General features: G+C 37.2%; 1 protein-coding gene across 1 annotated transcript; it reads left to right on the forward strand.

The window, feature by feature from the left end:
• Nucleotides 1-8,449: 8,449 nt before the first annotated feature.
• On the forward strand, nt 8,450-10,580 carry LOC117290193 (C-type lectin domain family 4 member M-like). Its single transcript, XM_033771451.1, has 2 exons — nt 8,450-8,744; nt 10,399-10,580. The coding sequence occupies exons 1-2, from the start codon at nt 8,450-8,452 to the stop codon at nt 10,578-10,580; spliced, it is 477 nt and encodes a 158-aa protein (XP_033627342.1).
• The last annotated feature ends 3,305 nt before the right edge of the window (nt 10,581-13,885 follow it).

A 13,885-nucleotide genomic window follows, 5' to 3' on the forward strand; every position in this document is an offset into this window, starting at 1 on the left:
CTTGTTATTGAAAAAACTAGCAAAGCTCCATTTAGCTGGATGCCATTTTGCAATCGGCTCACAACATTCATGTGAATAGCAGTGTTTTGAAACCCTCCACTTTTTTTTTAAGTGCAAGCACTTTGTTTTCTTCATAAATTTGCACTCAACAACAAACATACAAAAAATAGAGGACAAAACATAGAAAACTTATCAAGCAACAATTAAATTAAACCTCCACTTTGTGAAAAACTTATGAATTGTATTTGAGCCAGTCACAGTTTTTTTTTCTTCTAATTCATAATTAAATTTTACTAAATTTACAAGGGAATACAAATTTGGCCTTTGTTGATTAAACCTCCTTCTAAATATCATCTTCTTTGTCAACAAAATGCAAAGGTTTTAGTATTAAGTCTGGCTTGTCAGTGTTTTGACCAAAAAGAATGAATTTAAAACTTAAAGTTATTTCCTCTACAAACTCTTGTGCGACAACTCTTTCCAACAACCTTCAACCTCTTTCCAAATAGGTGGTGTAAATTCACAATAAAAAACAAACGCTTAGTTGTCATCTCAGATAATCTTACATTAGTCATCAAACAATAAATATATTTATTTTATATTGAAAAATTCTTGTACTGACTTCCATACTACACTGATAGGGCAGGGAATGGATGTTTTTCCATTCATTCGTCATAATACCCAACTCTAGATTAAAGTCACCTGGAAATAGAATTTTTATTTTTTCAAACATAAGAGTATATGTTTAGTAACAATAAAACAATTTTTTTAGTAATTGTCTGTCATGATTTATATGTTTAAAAAATAGTTCAAGTTGTTTGGGGGGTTGACTCCGCCTACCCCTTTTGTGACATCAATCGAGGCAGACTTTGCCTTGATGCGTAGAGTAAACACACGTGCAAAGTACATACAAGTCCAAGTCATTATGTTTGTACGTTTCGAAAAAAATGTTTTCTTGCATTTTTCCAGCAATGCCGACCAAGTGTATTACTGCCGGATGCAGCAAAACAACTAAAGATGGGGTCAGTCTGCATGGCTGGTCAGACTCACAAGAGCAATAGTGCCTAAGTGGTCCGGTCCGACATCTTTTTCAGCACTGTGCAACATTTTCTCTTCAAATATCATGCCTCGATTGACGCCACGAACAGCGCCCTCTCGGGTCGGGGCCTACTCTTAAGTTTGTAAATAAGATAAGAACTAATTTTTTAGAACCTTAGTTAACTGCTTATTCACATTCCACTCATCAAAAAACATAGTGACAAAAACTTTATTTTGACAAAATACCATTTCCAGGTGACTTTAAATTTGGTCTGAGCAGTTAGATGAATGAATATCCTAGAAGTAAACATTTTATGGATCTCTTTTGTAGAAGGATTTGCTCTTGATTTACCTGCAATGTTTGTTTCTTCATTAACGAGCCCAGAATGACCATGGGCGATGCATATTATTTCCCTTTTCTTTGAAAACCCCCTCTCAGAGTTTGTAGCTGAGATGTTAAAGATGCTATGTCAGATTTTTGTCCCCAAACATTAAAAAATAGATTATTTTGAGTGAATGGTGTTTCAAAGAGTATCACCCGCTCTAATGAAAAAAACTTTTACTTTTAATGGTCAGGAACCATGAAAAAAATTTAAAACGTTTCTTATAAAACACATAAGAATTGGTCACGTGATATATTGTCGGGATCCCGACAGAAACTAATTTTGAGCACTTTATTTCACTGCTACTAATAATTGGCGGACTTTTTATTTTCGAGCAATGGCTCAAATGAAAGCTTGTAACTTTCTCGACCCCCATCAAAATACCTATTGAATTTTAAATCAACATTTTTGGGTCAAATCGGCCAAACATCTGACATAGCATCTTTAAAACATGTTAACTAACTACAACAGTCATTTAAAAAAGCAGGTCTTAAAGTCAGATAAATCAATTTCATTGTAACCAGTGCTTTTTCAAATTAATTTTAACCAGTGCTTTTTTAAATTAATTCAAAATGCTGCATAATTATCATACACAAACATGGTAAGTGAGTAAACTCCGTAAAAACTAAGTTTGAAAAGATACTTCTTTCAATATCATTATATAAAAACAGGAATTTTACTGAAATTGTTGAACATTAAGTTAGCTTAAACTTGTTAATCAAATCAAAGTGTAGTTTTCGAGAAAGAAGTAATTTACCACAAATCCGAGTTCGAGACCTCAGATTTAGAATTTGAGGTCTCGACATCAACCATCTAAACGCACAAACTTCGTGTCGGTCAAGGGTGTTTTTTTCTTTCATTATTATCTCGCAAGTTCGAAGACCGATTGAGCTCAAGTTTTCACAGGTTTGTTATTTTATGCATGTTGAGATACACAAACTGTGAAGGCTAGTCTTTGACAATTACCAATAGTGTCCACTGCCTTTAATACCAGTATAGAGAATAAGTATAGGGTAAACATAGACATTTTTCCAACAGATACAAATATACTGAGTAACTCTTTGCAGATCTTGTGTTTTTACAAACTCACAAACTTTGTACTCATCATTGGCACCGCGATTGTTAATCGATAAAGACTCATTTTGTTGGGTAGATACGTGTACTTGCACTATATACAGTCTAAACACTAAAGAGTTGAATCCAACACTTGCATGAGTTCGGTGAGTGACTACACTTTGAAAGTGTTGAATCCAGCATTTTATATGTTAAATCCAGCATTTTAAAGTATTCAGTCAACAATTCAAGTGCCAGTTTAACGATTAAAAAGCTGACCAAACAATTCCCAAAATTATTTTTGAGAAATGTTGAAATAACACTTAAATTGTTGAATTAACCCTTTTTGAGTTGGATCAACAGTTTTAAATGCTAGATTTAACAAACTAAACGCTGGATCCAACACTTTCAAAGTGTAGTCACTCACCGAACTCAAGCAAGTGTTGGATTCAACTCTTTAGTTTTTTCCCCGATAGCCTCAAAGTTTCCTACATCAGGCCGCTCATCAAGAAACCAAACCTGGACAAGGACATATTCAAATACTACAGACCGGTTGCAAACTTAAAATATCTTGGAAAAGTCATCGAACGAGTAGTGTCATCACGTATTTCTGATCACATTCATACTTTCAACCTGTCCGACATGTTCCAGTCAGCATACAAGCCTTTCCATGGGACCGAGGCTGCACTAGTCCGTGTGAGCAATGATATTCTCTCTTCTATGGACAATGGTAACCTTACAGCACTAGTCCTGCAATGCTCTTCTCTACAGTCTTCCTAACAACCAGATTTCCTGACTTCAACGGCTCCAAAATACTGCTGCCCGCATTGTGACACTGTCTAGAAAATCCTGTTCTATCACCCCCATTCTGAAACAACTTCACTGGCTCCGTATCTCTCAACGAATCATCTTCAAGCTGATGCTCATTGTCCACAAAGCTCTAAATGGCAAGGCTCCCCACTATATTTCTGAACTGCTTCAAGTTTACACTCCATCAAGGAATCTTCGATCAAGTTCCATGCTTCTCCTCATTGAACCTAAGTCTCGACACTCATGGGGTGACAGGTCTTTTTCTTCAGCCGCGCCAGGCATCTGGAACTCTCTACCACTTAATCTTCGATCTTGTGTTTGTACCGCAAAATTCAAGTCTCTTCTCAAAACTTATCTTATGTCACAGGTTTTCAATGACTAATTTTGTTGTGTCTGTTTTTCTTTGTGTTGTGTTTTGTTTTTGTTTTGTTTTTGGTTTTACTGCGCCTTGAACACCCAGCAGGGTGGATATGTGCGCATTACAAGTCTTATTATTATTATTATTATTTAGTTTTAAAGGCAGTGGACACTTTTGGTAATTACTAAAAATAATTATTGGCATAAAACCTTTCTTGGTGACGAGTAATGAAGAAAGTTGATGATACAAAACATTGTGAGAAACAGCTCCCTCTGAAGTGCCATAGTTTTCGAGAAAGAAGTAATTTTCCACGAATTTGATTTTGAGACCTCAGATTTAGAACTTGAGGTCTCAAAATCAACCATCTAAACGCACACAACTTCGGGTGACAAGGGTTATTTTTCTTTCATTATTATCTTGCAACTTCGATGACCGATTGAGCTCAAATTTTTACAGGTTTGTTGTTTTATGCATATGTTGAGGTACACAAACTGTGAAGGCTATTCTTTAACAATTAGCAATAGTGTCCACTGCCTTTAAGAGTGTATAAGACTTTGATAGTATTATTATTATTAGCTGTTCCTATCCAGTCGGAACAGCTATTGTTTTCGTCGAGATTTTTATTATTTTTATTATTATTATTATTCTTTGTTTCCGCCGTTTTTTGTTTATATCTTAGCTCCTAAACCATAAGGTCAAAAGAGTTAAATCATATATCAAATTGAAGCTTAGAACATAAGCTTTACTCTAACAAAAAAGTTTTAAAATTCTTAGTTAATTAACCACGTGACCCTCATTTGCATATTTAATTGGGAAATCTTTGTAGCACCATATCTCAAGAATTACACAGCCGTTTAACAGACTGTTTGTAGATATAGACTCCTTGGGGATTGGACTAACTGATTGTAATAAGAGATGTTTCAGTCCATTAAAATCAATCAAAGTACGTCTATAATTAACGATTAATTAAAAATCTTGGCATCATGGGTACAACGTAGTTCCTCATAAACTGGATGCAGTCACATTCAACGCATTGCAATAGCTTCTCCACGGTTAATGCAATTCAAAATTGAGATTTTGCAAAAGGCATTGGATTGGGGTAAGTTGCATACCATCGTGTACCTTATGAAAGTTATTAGTACGAAAAATACAATTTTAAGACTGTGACGTCATCACATGTTATTTTATGCTAATTAGAAGCTTTAATGAGTTTTTCTTTGCAGCACTATATCTCAAGAAGTGTACGACTGATTTCAAAGTTTTTTTCAGTATTAGACTCATTAGGCATAGGGGAATTGCCTCGGGTAACCGTGACCCCGATTTGACCTCTACTTCCGGGTCAACCGGAAGTGGGACCAAATCTGAAGAGTTACACAACCGATTTAATTTTTTTCTTTAGTTATAGATTCCTAAGGCATTAAATTTTGTTGGGGAAAATCCGTGACCCCATTTTGACCTCTTCTTTTGGGTCAACCGGAAGTGGGACCATTTCTCAAGAACTACACAACCGATTTTCAATTTTTTTTTAGTTATAGACTACTTAGGCATTAAATATTAACTTTGAAAACTGAGACCCCCATGTTGACCTTTATTTCCGGGTCAACCGGAAGTTGGACCTTATCTCAAAAACAACCCAATCGATTTTCAGACTTTTTTCAGTTATGGGCTCCTTTGGCATTGGGCAATCGCATCGGGTAGGTATGACCCCATGTTGACCTTTATTTCCGGGTCAACCGGAAGTGGGACCTTATCTCAAGAACTGCACAAACAATGTTCAAGTTCTTTTCAGTTATAGACCCTTTGAGCTCTAAAGATTGAACTTGGATTACCTTGACCCCAAATTGACCTTTACTTCCGGGTCAACCGGAAGTGGGACCATATCTCAAGAACCATGCAACCGATCTTCAGTTTCTTTTCAATTATAGACCCCTTGAACCTTGAAAATTAAAAAGGAACAGCTCTGTGCTTGTTCACAAACACTTGATGTCTAGTTACTATTATTTTTTATTATAATTATTATTTTGGTGACAAAACTGAGTGCACAAGTAATTGACATGTGCCTCGGATCGGTCGAGTTGGTCTATGAAAAGCGTTTGAAACTGTTTGTTATGAAATCGATATGGTTAGAAAGATGTTTTAAAAGCAGAATATGAAGAACCACATGAACATGCCTCAAAATTGTGTGGGTTTCCTGTTACTTTCAGAACGAACACTCTAGAAAAAGGCGTACCGTGTTACAATTCACAATGTAAACCATGCAATTTCGAGGCATATTTGTGTCATTCTAGTTTTAAACAACTTTCGAAACAACATACATTTCAGAACAAACAGTTTTAAACACTTTTCGTAGACCAACTTGCTCGATCCAAGGCAGCGTGTCCCTTTAATTGCTTTTCCTGACCAGTCCTTGACTGTCTTTGACTTTTTGTGCTTAAGCCGCTGTATGCAATTGGGTCTAATGCAAATAATTAATTGTCAATGCCAAGTCTATTTAGGTTTTATTACCACGCTTCACAAGGGCATCCTCTACACATTTCCCCTTCTTTGAATTCTACAGGAAAAATCATCTCACACCATCGTGCACTCCGTAAACTTCAAGTATTGACTTGTGAATCGGAAGTTGTGAGCTAGGTCCAATTTCATAGACCTGCTTGAGCAGCTAATATTGCTTCACAATTGTCTGCTAAGTATAAACGAGCAGGATACCGGTCACAAATCATACATGTGGAATGGTTATTTAGCTGCTTTCCTCAGCATGTATAAGCATGATTTATTTGTGCTTAGCTACTTTTTGTGCTAAAGCGGCTCTATGAAATTGGGCCCCGATGCAAACTAATTGTTGTAAAAAATTGTGACCTACACACGTAGGTCAATTTCATAGAGCTGCTTGAGCAGCTAATTGCTTTCAAATTGTCTGCTAAGTATAATTGAGCAGGATACCAGTCACAAATCGTACATGTGGAATGGTTATTTGGCTGGTTTCCTTATTATTCCAGTAATCATATTTAGCTGTGCTTAGCTACTTTTTGTGCTTAAGCGGCTCTTTGAAATTGAGCCCCGATGCAAACTAATTGTTAATGCCATCTATTACGGGTTTTATTGCTACGTTTCACAAGGCCACCTCTGCACATTTCTCCTTCTTTTAATCTACAGGAAAAATCATCTCACACCATCATGCACTCCGTAAATTTCAAGTAATTGACTTGTGAATTGGAAGTTGTGATCTACATGTAGGTCAAATTTCATACAGCTGCTTGAGCTCGACTTTCTGCTTAGTATAAATGAGCAGGATACCAGTCAGAAATTGAATATGTGGAATGGTTATTTGGCTGGTTTCCTTATCTTGGTGCTGCATTATTTAGTTGTGCTTACTACCTTTTAAGCGGCTGTATGAAATTGGGCCTCAATACAAACTAATTCTCAATGCCACCTACGTACATGTACATGTATTTGGGTTTTATTGCCACCTTCCATTGTATTGCACATGTCTCCTTTGAATTCTACACAAAAACATTTCACATCGATGTGCGCTTCTGGTGTCACCTGCCAGTCAATGTCATAATGAGCACAAAAAAGCATGGTCGTGTCAAGCATCTTATCCCACCCCCACCCCCCCCCCCCGAAAATGAGGTTTCCGAATCGTTCTACTATAAAACTTCAGTGATATAACCTACTGCATTCACATGGTCGTGGGGTGGACAAATTTAAGCAGTCAAGTACAGAATACAAGCCCATGTATTTGTACATTCCCACCAGAGGATATAAACGCCAGGCTGGCAACTTCTCTTTCATAAAAACACAAGTTCAACGTCTATAAATGAATTGCACGACTCAAGAAAATTGTGATTCAGTCAGTTTTGTATACGTAATGGGATTTGAGGCATTGCATAGTGTGAGGTACCAATATATATTTGGTTTGCGATAACACCATGTGTGTATCTCCTTGCAAGGCAGATTTTGTTCTTGAGAACTGTCTCGCGGAGTAGAATTTCGGAATTTGGGAGACTTCTCAGTTCTCAGAAAAGAACTATCCTGCCTTTGAACTACATGGGCGGAAGTTAATAACTCGGCTGGGACTACCACTTCACTACCGCAGAGTGTGTTCTTAATTGGTCTCAATGTTTCAACTAGCTTGCTTTGTAACACCCCTTACAAAAATTCTGCCTTTTCTGCCTTTTTAAAGGATACGTCTTAGTTTTACTAGAAACCTGGCGGCTGTGTGCAAGTTGTTTGCCATGCAATAGTTAAGACCTGGCGCGCGGTACCCAGACATCTTTTTACCCACCTCAAACCCAATCAGTTGTGTATCTGTGTATTTGAAATGCATGCACGAACGTTACGTGTACGAGGATGATTAATAGTCTGTTGGTGTGTTATAAAACAAATATTGACTGATTTTACTCGTGCTAGTGGTTTAAACTCTCACTCCCTCGGTGATCCCCGGACCGATCCATTTTCCCTCGGCTGCGCGTCGGGAAAATAGAACGCTCCAGGGATCTTCTCGGGAGTCGTAGGATTAACCATAGCACTCAAAGCAGTCAATATTTGTATACTAGTCATCGTCAGGAGACTGAAAAAACGTGAGAGAAGTTGGCTTATAGGGGTTCATAGGTTTCAGTTTAGAGTCAGTCACTGCTCTGATTGGTTCTCCTGAAAAGGAGACCTGTGGTTGGTTGGCTCAGGGCTATTGTGTGGGTCGCCCATTGTCTGACAACAGTACTTATTCTAGTCAGTGTGAAATCAGCACCAGACAAAATTATTTCACCGAACACTTAGATCTCAAGTTCTATTAGTTCAAATTGTCACAACGATGGCCACTTTGATGAAAGCTTGGGTGATTCTACTGGTTTATCTTGCAAGCGGGCGTCATGACACTCTTGCGAGATGCAAACCTAGGAAGGATACATGCCCATCAGCATGGACCCTGTGGGATGGTAACTGCTACAAAGCCACCCCTGACGAGCTAGACTGGTTTGGTGCACGGGCACAGTGTGAAGGAATCATAGGGGGCAAAATGGCTACCCCAAAAAGCCTTCAAGAGAGTCTATTCATGGGCACCTTGGCACTTAATGTATGGATCAATTGCAATGACATACAGCAAGAAGGTAAGTTTTACAAACTTCCCCTCATTTACAGTGTATTTAATTTACCAGGCATGCATCTGCCCGTTGAAAAAAAGAGGACAATTTTCAAAGGCACAACGCAAGTGCGGAGCGAGGCAGCCGAAACGCCACGGGACATGATACCCACAATGGTACCCTAGAAAATGTTGAGGTTTATTATGCTCTTAGGTGCATTTTTAGCATGTACTAGGCTTATATTACATGATTGAAGTTGTACACTGTTATTACATGTACTAGGCTTAAAAAAAAAAATCTGAAAAAAAAACCCACAAAAAAAACCCCGCGGAATTCCGCGAAACCGTGGAAGAGTTGCATGCCTGATTTACTTGACAATAAAAACCATCTACATTTTTAAAATTATTAATCTACACAAAAAAGAAAGATACATTGTACAATGCTTGAGATTTACAGTGGAAAACAGTCCCGAGACCTGTGATTTTTAACATCTGGCCGCTAACTATTGGCCGGACAAGACAGGTGGTTTGGTTTTTTAATTGAATAATAATGCTTTACTGTGTTAAATTTTTCTGAGAATTAAAAATGTTCTGTGCTCCAAGTTTGTTTTTGGTGCTTTAAAAGGCACTGGACACTATTGGTAATTAGTAAAAATAATTGTTAGCATAAAAGCCTACTTGCGTATCGAGCAATGGAGAGATGTTGATAGTATAAAACTATGAGAAAAGGCTCCCTTTGAAGTAACGTAGGTTTTGAGAAAGAGGTAATATCTCACTCAAAAATAAAAAGGATTCAGAATGAAGCCTTTTACTACAATGTAGGTATCTGAGAGCACACACATTTGTGCAACAAGGGTGTTTTTTATTTCATTATTCTCTTGCAACAACTTTGATGACCAATTGAGTCAAAATTTTCACAGGTTTGTTGTTTTATGCATACATTTATGTTGGGATCGATACACCAAGTAAGAATACTGGTCTTTGACAATTACCAAAGGTGTCTAGGGTTGGATTTCACAAAGAGTTAAAGTCACCTGGAAGTGGTATTTTTTCAAAATAAAGCTTTTGTCACTAATATATGTGTTTTGATGAGTGGAATGTGAATAAACAGTTAACTAAGGTTTTAAAAAATCAGTTCTTATGTTATTTACAAATTTAAGAGTAGACCCTGACCCGAGAGGGCGCTGTTTGTGACGTCAATCGAGGCAGACTTTGCCTGTAATGCGAAGAGTAAACACAATTGCAAAGTACCAGGTGTATTGCCGACCAGGTGTATTGCTGCTGAATGCAGAAAAACACTTTTTGAAATGTACCAACTCACGACTTGGACATACATGTACTTTGCAAGTGTGTTTACTATACGCAGTTTGAAGATAATGATAGTAGAAAGCTTCCCTGAAAATATTACGTGCTGATCATGAGGTGCTGTAGTTTTTGGGAAATGAGAAAAACAATGTCATGAAAATAGTTTTCATCTCATGAGACGAAAATTATTTTAATCATTTACAAACGTATTTTTTACTCATTTCTCAAAAACTACAGCACCTCAGTAAGTAATATTTGAAAGGAAGCTTTCCACTATCATTATCTTCAAACCCTGTAAGTTTAATGTAAATCTATGGACATTTTGAAAAAGTACCCAAATCCTTTAAGCAGTTCTGAAATCTTTCGATTTCTCGTAGGAACGTGGAATTGCACCGATGGAGTGACTGAAATTCCATACAGAAATTGGTTCGATAATGAGCCTAATAATGACGGTGAAGGAGAGGACTGTGTGTTCATGCCTAATGATAAAGGAAACTGGCTGGATGTGCCTTGTGATGGCCCCCTCAAAACAGTATGCAAACAGCCTATCCAACCGTAGACTCCAAAGGGCACATTCTAGAGAGTAAAGGCCGAGTCACACTGCAGCGATAACGAAAACGATAACGATCACGACGCAAAGAGAACTCATTCTATTGGTTGAATTGCTCCATGCAGAATACGCACACGCTCATTCAACCAATGAAATGAGTTCTCTTTACGTAGTTATCGTTATCGTTATCACTGCAGAGGGACCGGGCCTTTAGTGACTTGTAGCCCTTTTCACACTAGTCTTTATTCCCCAGTTGCCCCAGGGAATAATGGTCGGCCGATCACACTACGATCGGATTGCCCCCGCCCCCCCCCCCTGCTCTGGAGTAGGGGTAATTGGTAATACCCTGGAATATTCTTTTAAAGCGTGCACCCAGAACCCCTTGAAATAGCTTCACAGTGTGAAAGTGCGCCGTGCCGGGGTATTACAGGGTGGTACAAAATGTTCAGTGGCCTCCCCAGGGCTGTATTCCATTCAACGGGGGGTGGGGGGGGGCATATAGTGTGAAAAGGGCTTTATGTTGAATCATTCAATGGGAAGGTGACTAATACCTAGCTTTTTAAATCAGGAAATAAATGAGTAGGTGATATGGTCTTAGCAATTGTTTTAAACCAGAAGGGTCAACGCCGAGCAAAAAAACCTACGCCAATGTGATCAAGTTTAAACAGCCGTGGTCTTAGACGATTGTTTAAAACCGGAAGGGTTATCGCTGTACAAAAAACTTTGACCCTGTGATAAAGTTTAAATGGCCGTTTAAGACCAAGCCACAACTCTATTATACTCAGTCAGTAATGTCCTTCTATTAAAAATTGTAGTGACTTTTTTTCTTCATAGAAAGTATTGAGTACTATACAAATAATGAATGCTTATGAGTGCAATGGTGCGAATATTTTCATGAGTTGAAAGATGGAAAGTTCTATTCAATACAGGCGGAGCCGAGTTGAATGGAACATTCCAGCTTTCAACGAATGAAAATATTTTCAATATTGCACGAATGAAAAACATTCGTTATTTGTTTTATATAACATCCAAGTAGACTTTTGTCATTTTGATTGGAGGATCATTCAAAACAAACTAGAACAGCGAAGCTGCCATGGCGAGCTGCCGATCACCAGATAGAACCAATGACAGAAAGAAAAACCAATCATTTGATCAACTGATGGTCAAAGGGGTGGGGACATTGACAAGTATGAAGTTATGACATTTAAGGTTTTCATTGCTTTAGCTCATTCAACTGGAACCAGTGATCTTTGAGTTTTATCTTTTCATATTATACATCTAAGCAGCAATATTTGATTAAAACTTTGCACTCTTCAGTGATGCAGAGTTTTAACGTTTCATATGCATCTTTATGTAAAAAGAAATATTTGATTTAGGTTTCAAGTCAGTACATCATGGAAATAAGGAGTTATGCCTATTTGTTAATTGTTTTAGCTCATTCAACTGAAACCAGTGATTAATTCTTGGAGTTTTTTCTCTTCATATAAATCTACATCTAAGAAGCAATATTTGACTTAAGTTTCAAGTCAGAACATCATTGCAATCAGGAGTTATGACCAATAAGGTTTTAATTGTTTCAGCTCATTCGACTGGAACCAGTGATGCACAAAAAGAGGTTTATCTTTTCTTATGAATCTATGTAAAAAGCAATAGTTTGAAGTCAGTTCATCATTGAAATAAGGAGTTATATCTCTGAAAATGTTTCATTGTTTTAGCTCATTCAACTAAACCAGTGATTAATTCTTTGAGTTTTATCTTTTCATATGAATCTACATATGTAAGAAGCAATGTTTGACTTAAGTTTCAAGTCAGTACATCATTGCAATAAGGAGTTATGACCATTTTATGATTTACATTGTTTTAGCTCATTCAACTGAAACCTGTGATTAATTCTTAGAGTTATCTCTTTTCATATGAATCTATGTAAAAAGCAATATTCAACTTAAGTTTTAAGTCAGTACATCGTTGCAACGTATCAATATCTGTACGGTGTATCTGTACACTTGCGAAACCTCTCTATTATCACTCAAGAAATACTGTTGACTTTGGGATGTACCAAGGCAACACAAATCAATAAGATATTTTTTCTTTGATGATAAAGACCTTTTTTCTTTTCTTAAATATAATATACAGACTTTCAAACAAAATCAAAAAGCTAGATATTTTAGGTAAAAAATGAAGAAAGAAAAAAAAATAGTGGGCACTGGAACAACATAAATTTCAAGTTCGATTTAATTAAAAAAACAAAAGAGAAAGAAAATTTTACCGTTTGGCGTTAACACTTAAATTGCTGAGACTTTCAAGGCTAAATCAAAGACTCAGTTGTTTAGGTAGGCATACAGTCTGTACTTATTTTCATGTGCATAGCCAGCTTATTCTTATTCTTCACTAATTGTAGTTACAGTGTTTGGTTCCCCCTTTGGGGTGAGGGTTTCGGCTTTCTAAAAATTTGTATTTAGTTGGTACATTTTAAAATATTTTTAGGGCTGTACTGTATGTATTTTAAATGCCTTTTGATCTGGGCCCAATTTTGTGGCTCTGCTTACTGTATTAAGCAAAGATTTGTAAGCAAAGAATCGCGCTAAGCGGAAACAGGGAGTTCTGCACTTATGTCAAGCATGTATTTCAAGGGTTAGCAGGTAATTTTTTGCTTGTGCGCTTGCATTCTCCATGTAACTGGGCATTCGTCATTCACACAGCCAGTGCAGAAATTTGTTGGCTGCAAAGCAAGCAGAGAATGGTGATCTTAACTGCAGAATTCGCAGTAAGCAGAGCCATGAAATTTAGCCCTGATGTATTTTTAAAGATCTGAAAGTTAAAAGTTAGCCTACGAATCTACTGGAAAATTAGTGTGTTACCAGCAGCTTGAAACCATGGCAACAACAGCGACAACAGAATCAACAATCTTTCAGCTTGAAATGCTCCATTGAAACCTTGAAGGTCAGAAGCGCACGCTGAATACCCATCATTAACGCGCCTGAAAGACTGTTGGTTTGTTTTTCATTTCTTAAAAGGCACCGGACACAATTAGTAATTACTCACAATTATTGTACGCATAAAAAGATACTTGGTAATAAGCAATGAAGAGATGTTATTAATAGTAAAAAACATTGTGAGAAAGGCTCCCTCTGAAGTAACGTTTGAGAAAGAAGCTATTTCTCGTTCAAATAATAAAATACTTAAGGCCTTGACAAATCTGAAGACTACACAAATTTGTGCAACAGGGGTGTTTTTCTTTCATTATTCTCTTGCATTTCAATGACCAATTGAGGTGTACAAATATTCACAGACTTGTTATTTAATGCCTATATGTT

This window comes from Asterias rubens, chromosome 5, assembly GCF_902459465.1.
Source record: "Asterias rubens chromosome 5, eAstRub1.3, whole genome shotgun sequence".
Taxonomy (NCBI): Eukaryota; Metazoa; Echinodermata; class Asteroidea; order Forcipulatida; family Asteriidae; genus Asterias; species Asterias rubens.

Coding starts and splice junctions, on each gene's coding strand:
- LOC117290193 (XM_033771451.1), top strand. CDS start 8,450: ATGGCCACTTTGATGAAAGCTTGGGTGATTCTACTGGTTTATCTTGCA. Junction 8,745..10,398: donor CAATGACATACAGCAAGAAG/GTAAGTTTTACA, acceptor GATTTCTCGTAG/GAACGTGGAATTGCACCGAT.